This window comes from Jaculus jaculus, chromosome 10 (assembly GCF_020740685.1).
Source record: "Jaculus jaculus isolate mJacJac1 chromosome 10, mJacJac1.mat.Y.cur, whole genome shotgun sequence".
NCBI lineage: Eukaryota > Metazoa > Chordata > Mammalia > Rodentia > Dipodidae > Jaculus > Jaculus jaculus.
Genome location: NC_059111.1, coordinates 20736159 through 20761799, shown reverse-complemented (window position 1 = coordinate 20761799; position 25641 = coordinate 20736159). Strand labels below are relative to the sequence as shown.

General features: G+C 50.8%; 1 protein-coding gene across 2 annotated transcripts in view; it reads right to left on the bottom strand.

Moving 5' to 3' along the window:
• Positions 1 to 25641, bottom strand: part of Cd276 (CD276 molecule) — a 36590-nt gene that overhangs the window by 7737 nt on the left and 3212 nt on the right. For both annotated transcript variants that reach the window (XM_045160808.1, XM_045160809.1), the window contains exons 2-4: positions 8388 to 8520; positions 4588 to 4926; positions 4121 to 4417 (exon numbers count right to left, since the gene is read on the bottom strand). In XM_045160808.1, the coding sequence (XP_045016743.1) occupies positions 4121 to 4417; positions 4588 to 4926; positions 8388 to 8466 (715 nt within the window). In that variant the 5' untranslated portion in view covers positions 8467 to 8520. The remainder of the gene's footprint in view (positions 1 to 4120; positions 4418 to 4587; positions 4927 to 8387; positions 8521 to 25641) is intronic.

Below are 25641 nucleotides of genomic sequence, written 5' to 3'. Positions count from 1 at the left end.
AGCTCAAGCCCTCTGCGTAGCTTTATTCTGGAATTCAGATCCATCCCCAGTGACAAACACCTCAGGGCTGGGCTCACGCAGTGACACCAAGTTATGAGCTTGAATGAAACTCCTGAATCAATGGGGAGGGGGAAGACCATCCATTCAAACTACCATAGTCTTCCCCAAGGACTCATTCAGGTCTGAGGGAGCCTCACCAGAGCAAAACCCTGAGGCCCCTCCTGTTAGAAACCTTAAGTCTAGGGCTGGAGAGCTGGCTTGGTGGTTAAGGCACTTGCCTGCGAAGCCTCAAGAACTCATGTTTGAATCTCTAGGTCCCACATAGCCAGAGGCACAGTGACGCAAGCGTGCAATGTCGCACACGTGCACAAGGGGGCGCACACATCTGGAGTTTGTTCGCAGCAGCTGAAGGCAGGCCCTGGTGCACCCATCCTCCCTCTCCAAATAAATAAATAATAAACATCATATCTAGAGTGAGGGAGCCAAGAAACCCACCCCATGTCAGGGCCAGTGGCTATTCTGAGCATAGTGCTCCACCATGTGCCCTCCAGCCCAATTCCCTGTTGGGTCCTGGTCAGCGCCTTGGGGTGGGGGTGGGGGAGACTAACAATGACAGCCCTGCCTTCCTTTGTTCTCCGAGACAGTGGGCAGCCAGGTCGTAGGCTAGTGCCTCAGCAGCGCGAGCCCAGCGGCCTGCACAGACCGTGCCAACAGTGCAGCCACCACTGTCTCTGACCCTGACGCCATAGGTACCCGCAGCTGGCATGGCTGGCAAAACTGCTGCTCTGGGCAGAGGGAACCATCACCCAGGGGACCTGAGCTGGAGGAGGGCGGCAGCTGATACGAGTGGCCAGGAGGCCGGTCCTGGAGCTCAGCAGCAGGGGAATGGACAGAATGGCAGAAACCATCTCAACAGGAGGGGCCCCTTCTATGTTTGCCCTTGGGATCACAGTGGGCCCTGGAACCCCGTTCAGATTCCTCTTGTTTCCCCTAGTGAGGGACAGAGCCAGAGGCTGAGGCTCAGACCCACATCGCTAGACCCCATGTCCAGTCTTGCTCCAGAAAGCCCTCTCCACAGAGAAGCTTGGCATGGACGTGCAACCTCGCCAACCCCCATCAGGTGGGGGGAGAGACCAGCTGGAGGACAGAGCGAATCCCAGAATGTTGCGCAAGGCGCAAAGCCGCCCAAAGCAAAATGCAGGCCAAGGGCTCCAAAGTAGGCCAGACCTGCTCTAATGAAAACGGGAGGCCGGCTGGCTGGGAGGAGGGGAAACTGGGCTGAGAGGCCCAAGCTGGAGTCAGACCCTGGCTCATCCGCTTGCTGCAGCATGGGCACCAAGGTTCACAGAGCCCTGCGGGAAGACTTGAAAGAGGCCGGGAACCCTCCAAGTTCTGTGCAGACCACCATGTTCATCACGTGGCCAATTTTTAAACAGGTGCCTGGCCCCCAAAAGAGCCAACGTGCTAGTCTGTGACCTTGGAAAGGTCCTTCTTCTCTCTGGACCTCAGTTTCCCTCATCTGTGAGTCATGCTTGACAATACTTGCCCAAATAAAACCCCTTTCAATGATAGTTCCTGAGGCATGAATCATTTCCTCAGAGGTAAATATTCTCCCCAAGCTCACACGTGTAAGTCTGCATGGTATATAACACCCCAACTATTCCATCCAGCCGGGCGTGGTGGCACACACTTTTAAAATTTATTTTGTTTATTTTTATTTATTTAGTTGACAGCAACAGAGAGAGGAACAGGCAGAGAGAGAGAGAGAGAGAAAGAGAATGGACATGCCAGGGCCTCCAGCCACTGTAAATGAACTCCAGACACGTGCACCCCTTGTGCATCTGGCTAATGTGGGTCCTGGGGAATCGAGCCTCAAACTGGGGTCCTTAGGCTTCACAGGCAAGCACTTAACTGCTAAGCCATCTCTCCAGCCCACAACACACTTTTTTTAAAAAAAAATTTATTTATTTATTTGAGAGCAACAGACACAGAGAGAAAGACAAAGGGAGAGAGAGAGAATGGGCGCGCCAGGGCTTCCAGCCTCTGCAAACAAACTCCAGACGCGTGCGCCCCCTTGTGCATCTGGCTAACGTGGGACCTGGGGAACCGAACCTCGAACCGGGGTCCTTAGGCTTCCCAGGCAAGCGCTTAACCGCTATGCCATCTCTCCAGCCCCCGGTACACACTTTTAATCCCAACGCTTGGGAAGCAGAGCTGCGAAGATTGCTGTGAATTCCAGGCCAGCCTGAGACTACATATGAATTCCAGGTCAACCTGGGCTTGAGCAAAACCCTACCTCAAATAGATAAATAAGTAAACAAGGGCTAGAGAGATGGCTTAGCAATTAAGGTGCTTGCCTGGGAAGCCTAAGGACCCAGGTTCAATTTCCGAGTACCCATGTAAGCCAGATGCACAAAGTGGCACATGCATCTGGAGTTTATTTGCAGTGACTTGACACCCTGGTGTACCTGTGTCCATTCCCCACCCCCAACAAATAAACAAACAAACAAATAAATAAAATAAACCAGGAATGGTGGTGCACACCTTTGATCCCGCCACTCGGGAAGCAGAGGTAAGGAGGACTGCTGTGAGTTCAAGGTTATCCTAAGACGACAAAGTGAATTCCAGGTCAGCCTGGGCTAGACTAAGACCCTACCTCAAAAAAAAAAAAAAAAATAAAACCATATTCTATCCAGCCCAGTGACACAATGACCACAAATCCTGCACTTCCCAATACAACCATCACACTGTGTCTATTTCACTTCACATTTCTTGGTCTTTCCTGTGAACACCTTGCTTTCACTTCCAGGTCATGTGCCGTTCTCTCAAAGGTCAAGGAGATACATCAGCTCACTCAAGAATCCAGGGAAGTAACTCCCTCCCAGGGTGCACAGACTGGGTCTCCAGGGAGAGAGGAAGTTCGGTCTTGGGGAGGTCCGGGCGGTCGGAAGTAGTATTGCAGGAAGAAAATGCTTCAAAGAGAAATGATGACAAAGCGCTGGCTCTGGGCTGGATCACAAGTGAAGACTACAGATGACCCAGCAGGGCGACTGCCTCCCTTGCCCCGAAGGTGGGCCTGAACCTGGTAGGCTAGTGAAGTCCCTGAGTTTAAAGGACCCAGCCATGCAGGGCGTCTATCTCGCATTTGACCACACGGGGGCAGCAGAGCGCCAGGCTAATCCAGCTGATGCCGGGCTGGAGCCCCAATGCTTCCAGCCTCAATGCGCAGGGAGAAGAGCTGACCTTGACCCAGGTGAGTAGGAGGTCCCCGCTGTCTCCCGGGGCTTCACAATCAGATGGTGTCTATGGACTCGGCCGTATCTTCGCACCACCCAGAGAAACGCTCACCCTATCATGTTCCTGGGCAAGCCTTGTGGCTGTCCCTCAGAATTCCTGCCCAGGCCTCCAGATCCCCGGCAGGTACTTCGTGGTCCACAGGTGAGGCAAAAGTACCATGAAAAGTATGCTTAGGGGAGCAGATTTTATAAATTATTCTTTTTTTATCCGCGAGAGGTAGAGAGAGACGGGGGTGGGTAGAATGGATGTGCCAGGGCCTCCTGCAGCTGCAAATGAATTCCAGATGTACCACTTTGTGCGCCTGGCTTTACGTGGGTCCGGTGGAATCGAACCTGGCTCATTTAGGCCTTGCAGGCAAGTGCCTTAACTGCTGAGCCATCTTTCCATCCCTATAAATTATTCTTATCAGCTCGAGAAAATAAATCTTCAAAACATTTGAAATTTGAAGCGATTTTTTTTTTTTTTTTTTTTTTTGAGACAGGGTCTCACTCTAGCCCAAGCTGACCAGAACCTCACTCTGTGGCCTCAGGCTGGCCTCAAACTCACTGTGATCCTCTTATCGCAGCCTCCCGAGCGCCGGACTAAAAGTTTGCTCCACCACACACACACTGGCTGAGAGTATTTTTCTCTTTTAGAGGTTAGGGTCTCACTCTAGCCCAGGCTGACCTGGAAGTCACTCTGCAGTCCTAGGCTGGCCTGGACTACATCCTCCCACCTCTGCCTCCCGAGTGCTTGAAGGTGTGAATATTTTGATATTCCACTTTAGGGTCTAGAGGAGAGACGGGGACCCCTCTATCCTTCCCGCAGCCGACCATCTCCTTACCTGTGATGGTCACAGAGCCATGCGCGTCCTGCTGAAGCACGGGGTTGCGCACCAGGCAGCTGTAGGTGCCGTTGGCGCCCAGCATCACCTTCAGCACGCTGCGTACATCGAACAACCCCTGCTCATTGGCCATCTGCGACGTGGTCACGTTGCCAGTCAAGGGCGATCCCTGCCCATCCTGCCAGAACACCTCAGCCTCGGGGTAGCCCTGGTAGCTGGAGCACGTGATGGTCACCATGTCCCCGGGGCGCAGGTCCTTGTTGGGCTCCAGGGTCATGCTGGGCTTCGAGTAGGGGGCTGAAGAGGGGCAGGGACAACGACAGAGAACTGTGAGCACAGCAGTCGGCCGTGGGGGGCCGGGGGGGGGGGGGGCTACGGCGGGGCGGGGCGGCGGTGGGGCGGTGGCTGAGGTCGCGATGCGCAGGGGATAAGGGGTGGTCTAGGAGGAGGGCGCCCCCTGAGCTCACCGGCCACCTGCAGGCTCACGGCCGCGCTCCCGAAGTCTCGGATGCTCACAAAGCAGGTGAAGCTGCCTTCATCGGCCACGCGCACGCGCTGCAGCCTCAGGGACGCGTTGCCCTGGGCCAGCAGGTCCGGGAAGAGCTCTGTGCGGTTGGCATAGGCGCTGCCCTGGTCCCGGCCCTCGGCAAAGCTGTGCACCAGCTGCTTGGTGTCCGTCAGCTGCCAGATGAGGTTGAGCTGTGCCAGGCTGAAGCCAGGCTCCGGTGAGAAGGTGCAGCGGAGGGTGGTGTTGGTACCAACCAGGGCCACCACGGGATCTTCAGGAACCTGGACCTCCACGGCTCCTGGGGGTGGCAAGGATGGATGGGGCAGTGACCATGGGCTCCCCTAGAGCCCTTCTCTCCCCAGCTTGTCCTGGGTTTTATCCACCCCTCCTTTTTATTTATTTATTTATTTATTTATTTATTTATTTATTTATTTATTTAAGAGCGTCAGACACAGAGAGAAAGACAGATAGAGGGAGAGAGAGAGAGTGGGCGCGCCAGGGCTTCCAGCCACTGCAAACGAACTCCAGACGCGTGCACCCCCTTGTGCATCTGGCTAACGTGGGACCTGGGGAACCGAGCCTCGAACAGGGGTCCTTAGGCTTCACAGGCAAGCGCTTAACTGCTAAGCCATCTCTCCAGCCCCACCCCTCCTTTTTTAAGAAAAACAAATTTTTTAATTTAATTATTTGCAAGGACAGAGAGAGAATGGACACACCAGGGCCTCTAGCCACTGCAAATGAACTCCAGATGCATGTGCCACTTTGTGCAACCTGCTTTACTTGGGTCCTGGGGAAATCAAACAAGATCATTAGGCTTTGCAAGACAGATGCCTTAGTGGCTGAGCCATCTCTCCAGCCCCCCCCCCACCCACTCCTTTATCAGTCTGAGACCCACAGTAAGTTAATCATTTTTCGTTTAGGTCAAGAATTATGTGAGCATCTACTAGATACCAAGTGGGAGTTAGGAATGCAATTGAAACCAAGAGCAATGTCCCTTAGAACTTATTTATGTTGTCATGGGAGATGGGTTAAATCAGGACACCAATGATATCAGCTTGTAATTAGAGTATAACAGGGGAAAATGGGGGACTAAGGATATGGCTCAGTGGTAGATCACCTGCCTAGCATGGGTTCAATCCTCAGTACATTAAAAGAAAATAGAAAAACAGAGAAAAGTAAAAGGAAAAACTGTATTTAAGTGAAAAAGAAAAGAAGGCTGGGGATACAGTACAGGTGGTAGAAGGTTTGCTTAGCAGGCATGAACCCGCAGCACCAAACAAACCAGGCCTGGTGGTGAACACCTGAAATTCCAGCATTTGGGACGTGAAGGCAGAGGTTCAGAAATTTAAGGTTATCCTTGGCTATAGACGGAACTCAAGGGTAACCTGGGCTATTTGAGACCAGAAAGGGAGGGAGGAAGGAAGGGAGAGAGGGAGGGAGAAGTGAGAAAAACAGAGAAAAAGAAGCCATGGGGGCAAGAAAGCAAGGCAGTAGCTTTTCAAAAAATAAAATCTGGCAGGTACTTTACCCCTGCTGGGCAGTTTGCATTTCTGCAGGAGAACATATTATTTGTATAAATTGAGAAGGGGAACCTAAAAATATATACATCCAAATGTTCAGAGTGATTTTTTCTGAATGAGAGAGGATCACAAGTGCCTTTTTCTTCTTAGGTAAGCACAATTTTTACACCAGAAAGCATGTCCATGTGCCCTCCCTCCCCCTCCCTTCCTCCCTCCCTCGCTCTCTTTCTCTCTCTCCTTTAAATAAATAAAATATTTAGAAAACAATAAAGGAGCTGTAGAGATTGCTCAGTGGTTAAGGTGCTTGCCTGCAATGCCTAACGACTCAGGTTCGATTCCCCAGTGTCCCACGTAAAGCCAGATGCACCAAGTGGTGCATGCATCTGGAGTTCATTTGCAGTGGCTAAAGGCCCTGGCTCACCCATTCACATTCATTCATTCTCTCTCTCCTGCAAATAAAAAAATAAAACTTTAAGAAAAGAATGTCCATGCCTTTAAATATGGTGGTGAAGACAGGGTTCTGTGATCAAAAAAAAAAACAAAAACAAAAAGCCACTGTAAGTGGGTTCCAGGTGCAAGAAACCACAGGTGGCAAACCCTGAGGCAGGGTCCCCTGTAAAATATCAAGAAAGGAACCCAACGGGGAAGAGCCCTCTAGATGCCGGACTACTGAAGCTTTGAGAGACCCGCCCACAATGGGAAGTCATTGGGGAGGGGGCTAATCAGATATTATCTGGGTACCAAGCTGGAAACTCATTCTGGCTCCTCTGTGGAGGGAGACTAACTATGTTGTAAAAGGGAAAGAGAAGTAAGGAAGCTATCTCAGTGGTCCTAGTCAGAAGTGACAGTGGCTGAGCACGACAGCTCATACCTCTTAAGGCAGAGGTAGGAGGACTGCAGTGTGAGGCTAGCCTGGGCTACAATGAGACACTAACTCAAACAAACAAACAAAACAGAGTGATGGTGGCCTGGCTTTGAGGGTGGAAAAAGAGATGAAGAGACCTGGCCAGATTTAGGAGATTCAAGGGGTGCTGAGGACTGACGGTGAGGAGAAGGTAGGGGCGTGAATCCCAGAATGATGACTCCTTCCCCACAGGAGAGCCCAGGGCATGTCTAGAGCTCCCAGAGAAAAGACTGGCTTCCAGGCAAGCTCCTCTGCACCCACCCTTGCCCTTCATCCCACGGACTTCCCAGAAGCCTCTCTAGCAGGCACCTGGGCCTGCACTGCATCTCTCCTTCAGATCTCTTGGAAGTGGGGTGGGATCCTGCCAGCCTCTCGAGGGAGGTGGGCACTGTTATGCTTGGGAGTTGGTGATTAGGCGGCAGCTCTAAGCAGCAACCCGGCAGGCAGGCACACTCAAAATCTGGGAAGCTCAAGCCGTCTTGAAATGAACTAACTGAATACAGCACCCATGAAAGGTTAGAAAAATTGAATTTATTTTATGCTTAATATTTTTGTTATGAATTCCACACATTCTTTTCAGTGTGCACTTTCTAGAAGAAATGAGGCTGGCTCTGTATTCCTTTGGTAACACTGAAAGCTCAGCCCAGTTCTTGTCGCCTGCCAGCTGGCCCAGGGGTGCCCCTGTAGGGGTTGACATCTGGGGCGTAGAATCAGCAGATTTGCAGCTAAACGTGTGTATTACCTCTGATGACCACTAGATGGCAACAACCACCAGGCTTTGTCCCAGCCCACCCCCGTTCTCCCAACCTCCCCCCCCCCAAGGAGATGATTGACTTCCAATTTCCACTGCTTTCTTACTATGTGCCAAGCTCTGGGTGGGAAGTTACTTCATTTCTTCAACAAGGCATTAATGCTAGAAAGAACGCTGTTAAGGATGAGTACAGGGAGGGAAGAAAGGTGGTGTTTTACACAAAATGGCCAGTAAAGCATGCTCAGGAAGCATCATTTGAACATTAAAAAGACCTGCACAAAACAGAATCACACCAATGTCCAAAGATAGAAAGTTCCAGGCAGAGGAAACACAGCATGTGCAAATGTCCCCAGGAAGGCACACGTGGCGCTGTAAGACACTTCAGTTGCACTGTGCTTGGTGCCTCAGGTCCCATTTCACAGATGAGGAAGTGGAGGCTAAGAAAGATCCATTTGCCCACTGGGTCCCAGGCCTGGGAAGGAATATGACTCTGCTAAACTGAGATGGCCTGGCTCAGCAGGAGCCTGGGTGGGGAGTGGGCACCCCTCCTCCACACACACCACCAGTGAATCAGCCCATCTCACCTGTGAGACAGAGGCACAGGACTCCCAGAGCTGTGTGCACACTCACACCCACACGGGGGCCGCTCCATCCACGAGGCATCTTCCCTCCAGGCTGCTGACAGCTGGGCTCTCCGTGGCGGATGGCTGCTCCTGCCTGCGGAAGAGGAAGTGAGGCCTTTGTCCCCAAAGGTCCTCCCAAGCCCTCCCTCCAGTCAGCTCCCCCCGGGCCCAGCCTTGGGGCAAGGCCGCGGCTGCTCCTTGGGAGGTCTTCCTGTCCATCTGTCCGTGCCTACGGAGCTCCCTGTGAAGGCATCCAGGTGAGATGCAGCCAGGGGTCAGGAGAAGGCCACCCCAGGCCGCCACTCCTTCCACCCTATGAAGTGAGTACCCAAATCTAAAAAGGAGGAGGACAGATGGCAAACTAGAGGGTCACTTTGGCTGGTGGGAAAGAAAGCAGAGCGGGGGGGGGGGGGGGGGGGGGATATCAGGCAGAGGTTCACAGGCAGCTGGGAGCCACTGAGGATTCTAGAATAGAGCAACATTATGCTGGGGGAGGGGGCGGGGACGGGGGACAGTTCACTGAGGCAGGTCGGTATAGGGCATGTTAAATTAGGGTGTTCTAGATAAACAAAGCGGTGTTTTATTAGAGATAGCTGGCTCCAGAGAGACATCACCAGTTTAACACAGGCATTTTGAGCGACCAAGACCCAGCAGGATTGGAAGAGGCCAGGAAGAAGGTTGAACCCTAAGCCTGGAGTCAGGCCACAGTGAGAGGCAGGCTTGGGCCCGCAGACTTCCCCGGGTTTAGCTCTGTTTGCAGTCTGCGCTCGCCCAGGTGGCCACGCCGCGCAGGCTACACTCATTTCTTTCTGTGTCCCACTGCCGCTGCCTGCTGAAGCCACATTGGCACACGCCCACGTGTGCCACCCAAAAATGATTAGCCAGAATCCCTCCTGATCAGCCAGGGAGACAGGCTGCGAGACCTGGTCACATTTTTGCAGGGGGGAAAAAAAGAGAAAAAAAGAAAAAGGAAAAAGTCAAAGCCCAGATAAGTGACTCGGTTAACGTCCTATCATTTACCAGTTAGCTTGGCTGAGAAGAGTCCTGTCTGGCTACATCTCGCAACCCTTCATGGAGCAAACCCCACCTAGAGCCAAACTTTCCATTCTGGGCCCAGATGCCCAGGCCCAACCCTTCCAAACCCCCCAAACTCCACCTCCCCCACATTCCCACGGCAGGCAGCTGCACGGAGGGGTGTCCCTCAGGCAAACCCAGCATTCTGGCCAGCTGTTCCCTTTCCCGGCCATCCGCGGTGGGGAAGCCCTGGGAAGCCACTTCCTTTCAGACGCTTCCGGTTCCACGTCTGGCAGCCTCAAAGCCCTGCTGAATCAGCAGCCCCATTCATTGGGGCACCCTCGAGGGCACCACTTCCTGCCCAACGAGGGCCACGGGCGGCCCACAGGAAAACCTAGCAGGCAGAACAACGGGGGGCTGAGAGCCAAGGAGCTCCCATCCTCGTTCAGCCGCGGACAGAAGCTTCTTGGGCCCACACCCCCATCCTGTCCACAGGCCCTCATGGACCAGCCTCATTGAACCCCAAAGCTCTACTTTCCCCTACCATTCTCTTCCAGGTGCCTTCTATTTATTTATTTATGAGAGAGGCAGGTAATAAAGAGAAGGGAGAATGGACACACCAGGGACCTCCAGCCAGTGCAAACGCACTCTGGACTCATGCACCACCTTGTGCATCTGGCTTATGTGGGTACTAGGGAGCCCAACCTAGGTCCTCAGGCTTCCAGGCAAGTGCCTTAACCGCTAAGCCATCTCTCCAACCCTCAGGTGCCTTAAGTCCCAAGGAAGATGGGAAACTTATTTGCCCCACCACTCGAGAATGTTCCATGGCTTCCCACTCATGGTAAACTCACATGCCTGCTGATACCACCTTCTTAGGACCCTCTCCTCATACTTCAAGCTGATTCCTGACACTGGGGTTTTCTGGAGTCGCTGCTGCATTGTGGTGGGGGGGAGGGGCGCACAGGGGCAGCGTCTCCTAACCAGACCCATCAGGGCTTCTCAAGAGCACAGCTGTCCCTGACCCGAGGGTCTATGAGGGGCTCCCAAGGTGGCCTCTGTGCTTGTTTCCTTTGATTCCTTTTCTCCACTCTTCACCCAGGAAGCCCACTCTGACAGCCTAGCCTAGATAGAAAGAAGACACCCGCCAATCCAGAAGCATGGGGAATGCCACCCCACCACCAAGACACCCACCCCAGGGGCCAGGCCCCAAGCATCAAGCGAAGGATGGAGAAATATATCGCAGAGTAGCCTTGGAGCGGAAAGCCAGGTGCTGCCACTGAAAACCAATACTTCCCCACCGACCTTCCCACAGAGGAGGTCGCCTCCTCAGCAGGGACCTGCCCTGGGATTAGCACGCGTTTTCCCTCCCAGCGCATCCCCAGCCAGTGTCCTCGCCACACACGTGGGAACTCCACAGAGCCCTGTCACAGACAGCTGTCAGGTTGCCGGGATGAAGCTCCAGACCAGACACAGTTTATAGGAGGAGGGGATCTACTGAAGCTTACGGATCTCGGGTGGGAGAGGAGTTCCATAATGGCAGGAGAAGCTGGCCCACTTTCACAGATCCACGCAGAGACAAAAGCCAAAAAGCCACCACCGCCAGCACAAGCAAGCACACTTTGGGAAACCCCACGCCAAGCTCGGGGACTCTGCGTGCCTTCAGACTCGAGTTCCAAATCCACCCCACACCTTAGAGTTGGACCCTAGGATCCGCCCACTGTGACACCAGGTTACAAGCTTAGAATCAAACTCCTGAGTCTATTGGGGGACATCCATTAAAAACGACTGTAAGCCCTGTCAGGAAAGCGCTGTGTTCTCCTGCAGGGAAGCTCCAGTGGCCCTCATCCTGAGGATGCTACAAGCACATTCCGCCTCCCAGAGACACAGGACCACAGGAACACTCCCAACACATCGCCCAAGATTCATCCCCATCAGGTCTTTAAAACACCAAACTGGAATGCAAGTGGGCCCTCAGCTGAGATGCCCTGTCTCCAGGCATGCCCTATAGGGACTCTACTCCATGACTATCAGCATTACCCCACAGTCTCCTAATACCCCATCCTCCCGACCTGTACAGAGGCTCCTCCGACACATTCCACAAAGAGGACAAGGCTCAGAGAGACACAGGGCTCCGAAATTAGCAGCTATATCGTCGGCTCCAGCAATGCCTGGAGTAGCTTACATGCCTACACAGCTCAGATCCTTGGTCAATCTTTTTTTTTTTTTTCCTTTATGCCAGTTTGAGCGCAGCTTCTATCATTTGCAAGTGAAGGAGTCTTTGGATGCGGTATTGGACAATTTCTGTAACAATCCACTGAGTGCCTGCTGGAGAGCCCACGGGGACAGGGAGGTGACAAAGAAGATCCCGACAGAGAAGAGAGAATGCGTGTGATACAGAGCTCGTGCTGAGACAGTGAAGGCTGCCTGGAGGCACCTAACACCCCCCTGCCCTGGGTGAATCCTGAGGACTACTCAGGGAGGGAATGCTGGGAAAGGGCTGGAGAGATGGCTTAGCGGTTAAGGCGCTTACTGGCAAAGCCAAAGAACCCAAGTTTTGTTTTGTTTTTTTTTTTAGGTTTTTTTTTTTAATTTTTTTTAAATTTTTTATTTATTTATTTGAGAGCGACAGACACAGAGAGAAAGACAGATAGACGGAGAGAGAGCGAATGGGCGCGCCAGGGCTTCCAGCCTCTGCAAACGAACTCCAGACGCGTGCGCCCCCTTGTGCATCTGGCTAACGTGGGACCTGGGGAAGCGAGCCTCGAACCGGGGTCCTTAGGCTTCACAGGCAAGCGCTTAACCGCTAAGCCATCTCTCCCGCCCAGAACCCAAGTTTGATTCCCCAGTACCCATGTAAGCCAGATGCACAAGGTGGCGCACACATCTGAAGTTTGTTTGCAGTGGCTACAGGCCCTGGAGCACCAATTCTCTCTATCTGCCTCTTTCTCTCTTACTCTCAAATAAATAAGTAAAATAAAGCAAATTAAAAAGAAAAAAGAATGCTGGGTAAGATGGCCCCTTCCTCAACCTTAAGACCTACCGTACCATTGCCTGCCTCTCAACCAGTTCACCTTGGAATGGGAAAAAAAAAAAAAAAAATGAGCTCAAAGTTTGAGGTCCCAGCTCTGACACTTCATTGTTCAATCTAAGTGAGGTGACTTCCCCTCTCTGAGATCAATGTTCCCATTTCTAAAGAAAAAAATTTTTTAAGATTTTGTTGGGGGCTGGAGAGATGGCTTAGCAGTTAAGCGCTTGCCTGTGAAGCCTAAGGACCCTGGTTCGAGGCTCGATTCTCCAGGGCCCACATTAGCCAGATGCACAAGGGGCCACACGTGTCTGGAGTTTGTTTGTAGTGGCTGGAAGCCCTGGTGCGCCCATTCTCTCCCCTCCCTCTCTCTCTCTATCTGCCTCTTTGTCTCTGTCACTCTCAAATACAAATAAAAATGAACAAAAAAAATTAAAAAATATATATTTTGTTTATTTATTTGAGAGAGAGAGTGGAAGAGGCTGGCAGAGGAAGAATGGGTGCACCAGGGCTTCTAGCCGCTGCAAACGAACCCTGGACGCACGCGCCTCTTTGTTCACCCAGCTTTACGTGGGTACTGGGGAGCTAAACCTGGGTCCTTAGGCTCAAAGGCAAGCTCGTTAACTGCTAAGCCGTCTCTCCGGTCCTAAAAGAAAATTTTCTTTTGGAAGCGATCCAGAACTTCCGCAGTGTTTTAAGGCTTATTTGCCACCTTGAACTGAACGTCCCACTGAAATGCACTCATTGACATAAAAAGAAACCAGGGTTGCCCTCCCACCTCTCCTCCAGGCACAGGAGCACTCGGGTAAACCGTTAACGTTAACGACTACAGACCTCAGTCTGCCTTGTGGCTGGGTGTGGTCACGTGACCATTTTCTAACTAATGTAATTTCAGAGGACCTATTACATATACAACGTCTGGGTTATAACCTTACTAAGGAGGGGGGGCAGAACCTCGTCTTTCTCCTCCCCCCTTCCCACGCCAAGAACACAGATGGTCCACACGAGCCTTCCAGGACCACACTGCCAAAGTGACATCCTGAACATCACCAAGCAGCAGGACAGGGTCGCGGGGGCCGGGGGGCCGGGGACTGCAGCTTCAGCCCTGGATATACCAGATGGTCACATGGTGAGAAGTAAGCATCTGTTCTAGCATAAGTCACTGTTATTTTGGTCTCTCTTACAGCATCTGAACTAACTAATTTAGGGAGCCATCTCTCCCCTCCTTGCTCTTCTCTCCCCCAACAAAACCTACAGCCTGTGAAAATTGCTAGTGCTCACGGCCACAAAAGAAACCACATCTAAAATAGGTGTCTCGAAATCTGAACTAGAGACCCTCTCATCAGCCCTTCAGTGATGTTGAAACCCAGCTAGGAGATATTTCGAGGGCCAGGCGTGGTGGCGCACGCTTTAATCCCAGCACTTGGGAGGCAGAGGTAGGAGGATCGCCGTGAGTCCGAGGCCACCCTGAGACTACAGAGTGAATTCCAGGTCAACCTGGGCTAGAGCAAGACCTTACCTCGAGAAACCAAAATAGAGAGAGAGAGAGAGAGAGGGGGGGGGGGTAATGAGAGAAGCAATGGGCACACCAGGGCCTCCAGTCACTGAAAACAAATTCCACGATGCATGAGCCATCTTGTGCATCTGGTTTTACATGGGTCCAGGGGAAGTGAACTCTGGTCCTTATGCTTTGAAGGCAAGTGCTTTACCTGCTGAGCCATCTCTCCAGCCCCCACATAAAAGTGTAAGTCTAGCATAGCTTTGAGCTATTTGTGTGGGGCCTGGGGATTCCAACTGTACATGTTTGCACAGTAATGCGTTACCCACTGAGCATCTCTGCAGCCCTGGAGCTTGCGGACAGGGAAGAAAACTCCTACTGAGCCCTGAGCTTTGGATCATCGGCACCAAAATGTCCTGCAGAGTCTTGAACATGAGCTAGAGCTCAGGGCTGAGAGGGACAGGGGAAGTTATCTACACATTGGTGACCCCAGAAGCCAAAGCTGGAATCAGTGAGGGAGACAGAATGAAGAGAGGCCCAGGACAAATCCTGGAGCATCAACAGAATGGTCGGGAGTCAAAGAGGGTCCTCTCCCTTGCCAACCAGTTTGCCCTCTGCAGGGGTGAATGTCCGCCACTTCCACAGGCAGTCCACTAGCTTGTGAGCAGCTCTCCGGGTGAAAAGCCCTTCCTTACATCTGTCTCCGGGGACAGCTCTCAGCGGTCCTGGCTCAGGCCTCAGAAAACCCAGACAAGGGCTGGAGAGATGGCTGAGTGGTTAAGCGCTTGCCTGTGAAGCCTAAGGACCCCGGTTCGAGGCTCGCTTCCCCAGGTCCCACGTTAGCCAGATGCACAAGGGGGCGCACGCGTCTGGAGTTCGTTTGCAGAGGCTGGAAGCCATGGTGCGCCCATTCTCTCTCTCTCCCTCTATCTGTCTTTCTCTCTGTGTCTGTCGCTCTCAAATAAATAAATAAAACATTAAAAAAAAAGAAAGAAAAGAAAAGAAAACACAGACAAGCAAGCTCCCATTCCCACAGCCCCACAGGTCTCTGCTCTTCCTTGACAAGGCCATCCATCAGTGGACAGCTGTGACTTAACAGCTCACCGAAATAAAAGGTTATCAAGTGTGTGACCAGCAGGCAGAAGTCTTTAGCACTCAATGCCACCTCCCCATGTCCCACCCTCTTCTGGTGCAGCTGGGAAGCTGGTAGGAGGTTTTGCTTGTTGCTGTGACAATGCACCAGGTCTAGCTGGATCCAACCCGCCAACTTCCATGATCTCATTATTCAATGTGGCAACATAAAAGGTACCGTTTTAGCCCTATTTAAATATGAATGATTAGATGGCATTAAATCTATCAGTGTACTGGGCATGGTGATACATGCATTTAATCTCATCACTCCTCATGCAGAGGTAAGAGGATCGCTGTGAGTTCAAGACCATCCTGAGACTACATAGTGAATTCCAGGGCAGCCTGAGCTGGAGTGAGACCCTACCTCGGAAAACCAAAAATAAATGTGCAAGTGCACGCGCACACACATATGCGGTCACGCCCTGACCTTTTAAAGGACTGTTCTGATAGTTCCTGGTCTATAGGAAATGATCAATAATTTCTGGTGGGAAAAAAAAAATGAAGGAGGGCTGGGGAGATAGATGGCTTAGCGGTTAAGGCACTTGACTGTGAAGCCTAAGGAACCAGGTTCAATTCCCCAGTATCCAAGTAAGCCAGATGTACATGGTGGCATATGTATCTGGAGTTCATTTTCAGCAACCAGAGGCCTGGGCACACCCATTCTTTCTCTCTCTCTCTCTCTCTCTCTCTCTCTCTCTCTCTCTCTCTCTCTTCTCTCTCCCTTCTCTCTCCCTCTCTTTCTCTCTCCCTCTTTCGTTCTCACAAATAAATAAAAATAAAACAAAATATTTTTTAAAATGAGGGAGAGGCCTGGAGAGATGGCTTAGTAGCTAAGGCACTTGTCTGCAAAGCCTAAGGACTCAAATTTGATTCCCCAGCACCCACATAAAGTCAGATGCACATGGTGGCTCATGCATCTGGAGTTCATTTGCAATGGCTAGAGGCCCTGGCAAGCCCATCTCTCTGCTCTGTCTCTCTTTCTCTTTCTGCTTGCAAATAAATAATTTTTAAAAACACCTATTTTATTTTTATTTATTTGAGAGAGAGAGAGAATGGGCACAGGCACACCAGAGCCTCCAGCAGCTGCAAACAAACTCCAGACACGTGCACCACCTTGTACACACACACACACACACACACACACACACACACACACACACACACACACCAGGACTGGAAAGATGGCTCAGCAGTTATGAGGCTTGCCTGTAAAGCCTAAGGACCTGAGTTCAATTCCCCAGTACCCACCTAAAACCAGATGGACATTATGGTGCATGTGTCTGGAGTCTCTCTCTTTCTCTCAAATAAATTTAAAAATATTTTGTTAAGAAAAGAACAGATTTCTAATCAGTTGTCCCCATAACCTCCTTTCTCCCCTATGAAACTAGTTACTTGCAATTCAAGTCTTTCTAGCATGTAATCTTTCAATGAACAACTCTTTAAGCGTCTGTGTGCCAGGCTTTGCCCTGTACACTAAAAATAGAGATGGAGGCAGGCATAAAGATAATGTTAAAAGTATTGCTGATCTTAAAATGAGGGTAAGTTTGTTATGCACCAGGCTCCCCAATGTGCTAAGGCTTTTGCACATATGGACCCCTCTAAACAGTCCAACAATTCTATGAAACGGGTACTGTCATCATCTCATTTCAAAGATGAGGAAAATTTGGCAATGGAGAGGTTTGAGAACTCATTGAAGGTTACACAGCTGCTAAGTGAAATAAAAATTTAAAATACCATAGTCTCAGGCTAGAGAGATGGTTCAGTGGTTAAAGGCACTTGTTTACAAAGCCTGGTGGCCCAGGTTTGATTCTCCAGCACCCTGGCAAATTCCAGATGCACAAAGTGGCACATGCACCTGAAGTTCATTTGCAGTAGCAAGAGGCCCTGGTCCACCCATTCTCTCTCTCTCTCTCTCTCTCTCCTTGCAAATAAATAACAAAATTTTTTAAATACCATACTTTCATAATAAATACAGGAATGTTTGGGAAATAAATATACACTTAAAGTAAAGGGCTGGAAAGATGCCTCAATAGATAAAGTATCTACTGTGCAAACATGAGGACCTGAGTTCAGATCCCCAAACTCTAGCAACGCAGGCCTGACTGTAATTCCAGTGCTGAGGAGGGGGGGACCAGGAAGCCTTACGACTCACTGGCTGGCTAGTCTAGCCAAATCAGTGACTCTAGGTCCAGCAAGAGATCTTGTCTCAACGAATAAAGTGGAGAGCAGCAGAGGAAAACACCAGACACTGACCTCTGGCTTGCACGTGCATGTGCACCTATACAAACATACACCCACACACATGACTACCACACATGCAAACGAGATTTGTTTTAAAGTAAAAATAAGCCAGGCATGGTGGCGCACACCTTTAATCACAGCACTTGGGAAGCAGAGGTAGGAGGATCACTGTGAGTTCAAGGCCACCCTGAGACTACCTCGTGAATTTCAAGTCAACCTGGGCTAGAGTGATACCCTACCTCGAGAGACCAAAATAAATAAATAAATAAAGCATAATATGGCCAGTTCTTTGGACAGGTACATGCAGGTACTATGGGGCTTGGCAATCAGTGATTCACTGGCAGGGTTGGAGGAGGCTTAATAAAGACTGCTTCAAGAAGGGGACTTCCCACAGTCTGGCAGAGGAGGTGGAGGGAAAAGGGAGGGAGGGTAACGGAAGAGTGAACGTCACCGCATATTCTGGGAAGATGGCACTCTGGAGAGACTGTGGGAAGGAGGCAAGGAAAAGTAGTCAGGGGTCACTTAAGGATTCTGAGCACAGTGAGGAAACTGGGATGCGGTGGCCCACACCTCCACCCCCTCGCCCCATGTTCTACCCCAGACTGTCCTGAAATATCCCTGACAGCTTCCGGGAGATATTAGCTCCAAGTGCACTCGGCTTGGGGACAGGCAATCCCAAGGGCCAGATAGCGAATCCGGCTCCCCACCTCCCCACCTGGCCCGCATCTCAATTCCTCCTGAACATCCACGCCTTCCTTCCTCCCCAAAGGAGCAAAACAGATGCTAGGAACATCCTGCCTGCGTAGCTTTTTTCTCTCTGATCTTCACCCTTAGAGAACTCTTCTTTGATTCTAAACTGGCTTCCTCTGATATCAGGAATCCTGCTCTTCTGCAGGGAATCCAACCCATAAGGTACTGAGAGACTGTGGCCCAGCCCCAGGCCTGACCATGTGACCAGATCTGACTCAGGGGAGAAACCCTGCCCCATCCCACTTGATGACTGGCTCATGGATAGGCAGGGAGCCAAGTCACACCCAATCAATTCCTCTCAGCTTCTCTGCTACAGCCCGGTCTTGCTGTCTTGCTGAGGTTGCTGGGAAAGGTATGATCTGGGGCTGTTAGCAGTTAATCTATCAGCTATCAACCATCTGGAGAATTGAACCAGAGGCCTGGGGAGATGGCTCAGTGGATAAATGCACTTGTTTGCAAAGCCTGCTGGCCCCAGATACAATTCTCCAGTACCCACAGAAAGCCAGATGCACCACATGTCTGGAGTTCATTTGCAGCAGCAAGAATTCTGGCACACCCATTCTCTCTCTCTCTTCAATCTCTCTCACGTTTTTAAGTAAATAAATAAAAATGTATTTTAAAAAGATTGCATCCACACAGACAAGCATAGGCAAGGAAGAAAGCTATAGGTAGACAGTGCTTAAAAACACAATGTAATCAATCCCAGCACTCAGGAGGCAGAAGTAGGACGATCACTGTGAGTTCAAGGATACCCTGAGACTACATAGTGAATTCCAGGTCAGCCTGAGCTAGAGTGAGACCCTTCCTCAAAAAAAAAGATTTAAGCCCTGATACTTGAAATAAGCTAAACATCTAGATTTCCCAAACACTTGGGCCAATCTTTTTTTTAAGTATTTTTAGTATTTTTATTGGACTGGAGAGATGGCTTCTAGGCGGTTAAAGTGTTTGCCTGAAAAGCCAAAGGACGTCAGTTCAATTCCCCATGTAAGGACCCACGTAAGCCAAATGCACAGGGTGGCATATGCATCAGGAATTTGCAGTGGCTAGAGGCCCTGGTGCACCCATTCTCTCTCTCTCTCTCTCTCTCTCTCTCTCTCTCTCTCTCTCTCTCTCTCTCTCTCTCTGCCCCTTTCTCTCAAATAAATAAATTAATTAATTAAAACTAAACTAAGCCAGGTGTGGTGATACACACCTTTAATCCCAGAACTTGGGAGGCAAAGGTAGGAGGATCATTGTGAGTTCAAGGCCACCCAATTTCAGGTCAGCCTGGGCTAGAGTGAAACCCTACCTTAAAAAACCAAATAAATACAATGATTGTGATGGGGAGGTAATATGATGGAGCATGGAATGTCAAAGGGGAAAGTGTGGGGCGGGGAGGGAGGGTATTACCATGGGATTTTTTTATAATCATGGAAAATGTTAATAAAAATTAAATTTTAAAAAACAAATAAAATAAAATATAACATTTAAAAAATATATTTATTTACTTATTTTAGAGTAAGCCAGAGAGAGAATGAGTATGGTTGCATTAGGGCCCCCGCCCACTGCAAACAAACTCCAGGTACATGCACCACTTTGTGCATCTGAATTTATGTGGGTGCTGCAGGAGTCAAACCAGGGCTGTCAGGCTTTGCAAGCAAGGGTTTTTAACTGCTGAGCCACCTCTCCAGCCCTCTGTCTTTTTTTGTTTTTAACGTAAGCCCAGGAGTCCTTGACCATACCTGGTTTCTCTCCACCTCTGTTTCTCTCCGTGGTGGTCCCAATCACTCTCAGTTGCTCATCCGGATGACGACCATGCTTCAGCCCACCCACCTTTTTGTCCTCCACCCCAATTCTATGCCACAGTCTGTGTTCTACACAGCACTTAAAGTAACAGTGATTTTTTAAAGGGGGAAGGGATGGGGCTGGAGAGATGGCTTAGAGGTTAAGGCACTTGCCTGCGATGTCAAGAACCCTGGTTTGATTCCCCAGAACCCATAAAAGCCAGATGCACATGGTGGCGCATGTATCTGAAGTTTGTTTGCAGTAGCTGGAGGCCCTGGTAAACCCACACTCTCTCTCTCTCTTTGTGTCAATAAATAAATAAATAAATAATTTTTAAAAGGAAAAGGGGGGGGGTTGAGTGTAGTGGCACACACCTTTAATCCCAGCACTTGGGAGGCTAAGGTAGAAGGATTGCTGTGAGTTCGAGGCCAGCCTGAGACTACATAGTGAATTCCAGGCCAGACCAGCCTGGGCTAGAGTGAGACCCTACCTTGCAAAAAAGGGGAGGCTAGAGAGATGGCTCAGCGGTTAAGGTGCTTACTTGTAAAGCCCAGGTTTGATTCCCCGGAATCCACATAAAGTCAGAGGCACAAGGTGGCCCACGTGTCTGGAGTTTGTTTGCAATGGCAAGAGGCTCTGCTGCTCTCATTCTCTCTCTCTCTTTCTCTCTCCCTCCCTCCCTCTCTCTCTCTCTGCTTGCAAATAAATATATATATATTTTCGAGGTAGGGTCTCACTCTAGTCCAGGCCGACCTGGAATTCACTCTGTAGTCTCAGGGTGGCCTCGAACTCACTGCAATCCTTCTACCTCTGCCTCCCGAGTGCTGGGATTAAAGGCGCGTACCACCATGCCAGGCATAAACATTAAAAAAAAAATTTTTTTTTGTTGTTCATTATTTATTTATTTATTTGAGAGCTACAGACACAGAGCGAAAGACACATAGAGGGAGAGAGAGAGAATGGGCGCGCCAGGGCTTCCAGCCTCTGCAAACGAACTCCAGACGCGTGCGCCCCCTTGTGCATCTGGCTAACGTGGGACCTGGGGAACCGAGCCTCGAACCGGGGTCCTTAGGCTTCACAGGCAAGCGCTTAACCGCTAAGCCATCTCTCCAGCCCAGCAAGGGCATCTTTTTTTAAAAAACCCACTATGCATTGCACTAGTCACAAGTTAACCCCTGCAGTGTCCATTTGCTTGGAATAAGAGCTCCGCTGACAGAGCCCAGTCTGGTCTGGCCCCGCCCACCTCCCCGTAGTCCCTTCCTCCCATCTGTGTCTCATCCCAATGAGCCCGTTTCAGCTCCCAGGTCTCAAGACCGGCTTTCCTATCTCACAGGGATTTGTTTTTTGTTTTTGTTTTTTGGGGGGGGGAGGTTTGCCACTGTAGGACCCCTTCTTCCAAATGACTGACAAGGGTGATACCTCTTCACCCTGAAGGTGTCCTTGACAGAAAAGCTGCGACAGAGGTCTGCCACTTGTCAGAGGTCCTTGTTATTCACTGTACCCTGATGGGTTCCCTTGTGTCATACTGGACCCTCCCGAGCAGAACCTGCGTCTGCGTTATTGAACTCCCTGTATTGTTATTGATTAATAAGTTTCTATTGCTGGCTTCCGTAAGTATAGACAGTAAAATCATGACAATTCCCTCCCTCAACTCCCCCCCCAGTCCCTCTCTCAAATCCACCCTCCAGCAAATCCCCTCCCCCTTCCGATGTCTCTCTTGTTTTGATGTCATCGTCTTTTCCCTCTGCTGTGAAGGTCTTGTGTAAGGACTGTGAGGTCACGAATAGCAAGAACATTATGTGTCTGGATTAGGGTCTCACTGTACGGCAGGCTGGCTGGAATTCACTATGTAGTCCCAGGCTGGTCTGGAACCCAGTGGTCCTCCTACCTTGGCAATCTGAGTTCTGGGGACTAAAGGTGTGCACCACCACACCCGGCTTAACTCTTTTCTTTCTTTTTTTTTTTTTTTAATTTGTTTGTTTGGTTGGTTGGTTTGGTTGGGTTTTTCAAGGTAGGTTTTAACTCTTAATTCTAGTAAAGGTTTGGCTCATGGGTGCACTGATCAGTGAATGGATAAGTACATCTGTGGTTAGATGGTCAGATGGAGGACTAGATGGATGCTTATAAGTAGGGAAAACATCTGGGAGCCTGGCAGTGAGCCCAGCCCTGGAGTAGAGGAATAAGAGGAAGAGCCCACATTTGTTTTCTACTTGATACTTTTTGGTTTGGACAAGGAACATGTAATTCTTTGTAAAATTATATTTCTTTTAATTTATCTGCAAGCAGAGAGAGAGAGAAGAGAGAGACAGAGAGAATGGGCACACCTGGCCCTCCAGCTGCTGCAAATAAACTTCAGATTCTGCGAACAAACTCTAGACACATGCGCCACCTTGTGCATCTGGCTTTACGTGGGTACTGGGGAGTTGAACCTGGGTCCTTAGGCTTCACAGGCAAGCACCTTAACCGCTGAGCCATCTCTCTAGTCCCTGAACATGTAATTCCCTTATGATTAACAAAAGTAAAACAGTGACATGAAAGGTTTATGAGGATTTAAATTACTCCATTACTCCCTTGCTAGGTTTTCACTTGAGCCATCTAAGAAGGGCCCAGGCCACATCCCCTGCTGCGGACATAGTCACATGCTGGGGTAGCGTCTTCATAAGAGGTCTTGTGGAAGGGAGCCTTGGTGTTTAACAGATGACTGTGGAGTTGGAGGTTCAAATCCCCACTCTGTCACTTTCAGTCATGTAACTTTAGGGAAATATGCTGAGCCTCACTTTGTGCATTTGTACAACGTGGGCCATTAAGTCCACTCCCCACGGTATGATTCTAGGACTTGACTGAGGACTGAGGGTGGAGGTCAGGGGCAAGGCAAGAGGGGTCTGCAGAGTCCTTGGGAGGCATCTCCCCTTTTCCTGATAATCTGCGTACATTTGGGCCTTTTGTGCCCAAGGCTGTCCACTGGGCACCACACCTTATAGTCTTGTGATTCCACGATAACCTGCCTTCCTCGCAAAGTGACCTATGAGAGTCGGGACTGCAACAAGCCACCGGGCTGCCCGCAGAGGGGCCGAAGGTCTTCCCGGCATCCTCCACCTGTTTCCCCCATGCCTGGAGGGAACACAGAGCAGAGGAGGGAGGAACTGGCCTCCCCAGCCACACCATCCTCACCACACCAAGGTCAAGGCTAAGAACCTGTAAGCGGGGGGCAGGGGAGGGATCATCATGCCACCTACGTTATGTGAGCTGCCCTGCCTTTCTCACTCCCTTCTGGCCAAGGGGTGACCTCCAAATCAGTGTGCATCTTCAAAAGCCCGGCAGCTACTTAACAAGACATGCTGCCGCCTAGGACCCAGAGTACTGTGCAGAGGTGAGAAGCTGTCCTGGACATGCACAGGGATGCACATGTGTGTGCGTGTGTGCATGTGTGTGTACACACACCCCATCAGAAGCTCCGAATCCTGAACAAAGTCAAAGTCATGCTGGGCTCAGGACAGGTCTAGCCAGAAGAAGGGACAACAAGGTGGATGGAGAGGGGAAGGGAAGGGACAGGAGTGTAAAGGAACCCCAATCACATCCCGGACTTTGCAAACACTGGCCAGTCAAGGGACACACACCCGTATTCAACTCACCATGTGTTGACTCCTACCAGAACCTGCCTGGAAATGCCAGCCACACCAGAAGCTTTGCCAGCTTCCAGGAAGGGCACATTTCTTCAGCAGGGCTCTGTTCAGTGCCTCCCCATTCCCAAATGCCTTCTTTGTACCCTAAAAGAGACTTAGTTCCAGCCTCTCACCACCTAAGCAGCCGATCCCACTGGCTCTCCCATGGTCCTGTCCCAGCAGGCTACTGGCCTCTTTGCCATCTCCATGCCTGGCCTGATGCCCATCTCCATGCCCATTGTGCGCACAGAAATCTGAGCCCGGGGGGGAGGGCATTGCCCTGGGGCCCACAGTCATCAGTCACCAGCAAGAGTGACTAATGAGTTGCCGAGCCAGCTCTTGAGTACTTCCCCGGCCTGGACTCCTCATCTATATTAACTAGAGCCACGAGGCTTGCCTGACCTGCCCGGAGCACAGCACAGACTCACATTCTGACAAAGAAGTCCAACTAGACTCAAAGCCAAGTACCAATGACGATGACTTTCTCCTTGAGACTCGCTTACAAAACTGGATCCCTACCTACCAGGCTGCCGGGAGAATAAACAGGGTAACAGAGAAAGGCTGATCCGAGTGCCTAATATCAAAACAACGGTTAGTTAATGTTTGTTATTGCTGTAATGTTAGGTTTTATGAGACAGGGTCTCAGATAGCCCAGGTTGGCCTTGAACTCCCTATGTAGCCAAGACTGGACTTAAAACTACTGCTCTTCCTGCCTCCCAAGTGCTAGGACCATAGGTGTCCACACTACGCATGCCCAGCTAACCAGTGATCATTATGGTCATTGCAGTTATTAGCACCACAGGCATGGGGACAAGGTACTCTGGGCCCTTCTGGAATAAGCTTCCCCTTCCCCAGGTACCCTAGTGCCCCTTCCCCAGGTACCCTAGTGCCCACCAAGGCCTTCTGTGTAGAGATACACATCCTTCCGGGTTCCCTCTTTCCACCTAGAATCCTGCCTCCTCACCTCCGCTTCCTTCTAGCTCTCCTCGCCCGCTGCCCTTCCCAGAAGCCTGGTCTCAGCTCTGCGCCTCACAGCCCCACCACTCCCAGGACGGGGCCTCCCTACAAGCACACATCCCAGCGTCTCCCCTGGGTAGGAAGATGTCCAAAGTCACGAGGATCGTGAAGAAAATGAAAAAGGAGAGTGGGAACAGGTGGTTGGGAGCACTAGTCAAAACTGGGGGACATAAAAGAGGACTCCCAGAGGTACCTATGTGACAAAAAAAAACAAAACAAAACCCAGGCTTCTGACAGCACAAGAATGCTCTGCCAAGGACCGTGATCATGGGTCACCCAGGTCACTCCCACCTTCTCCCTGACCACTCACACCAGTGTCCCTCTGCCTAGGGGACCTCTGGCATATTTTCCAGGCTCCAACATGAGACGTAAACCTTGTGGCTGACTCGGGAATGACACAAACGAGCCAGGTTCTGAAGACGGACAACAGCCCACCTCCACCATATGTCAGCTGTGTGTCTCTGGGCCTCAGTTTCCCCATCTGTACGATGGTGCTAAGGGTGGTGATGGGTCAATTATGTAAAATGAAGTTCATTAAGCACCCAGCATGGCCCCACCCCAGAACTCTGAAAATCTAATCCGTCTAGCAGCACACCACGCAGGGGTGCCTGAGCTGGGGAGGGGGTTCTAGCAAGGGCTGTACTACAATGCACGTGGCCTTCTGTGGCGCGTGGCACACACAGAGCTCCTTCCATTTCCCCTTTTTTGCGGGTGGACTTCCCTGCCACTCTTGCCCTGGGGTGCGAGAAGCAGTCACCACCCACTCAAGAGGATAAGCTCATGGGCAGTGACATCATCCTCCCTGCCCTTCCTCCTTCTTCCCGGCCCTATGACTCAGATCTATAGCCAAACAGCCCTGTGCAGTTCTAATTTCAAAGGCCGAATGGGTTTGGGTCTCTCTTACCCCAGACCACACAGTCCAATTCAACAACAGGCCAGGCACTTGCTCAATCCTTTCTAAGAGTCTCCCTGAGGATGTGGCATGCCAACTCAGGGATGCCGGGATCACGCCACATCTCCGGTCCCAAAGTAGACTGCACATCTCGGTGTCAACCACAAGTCCCACTGCGGAGTGGAGCAGACTTCCTGCTGTAGGAAGCCAGCCTTGCAGAA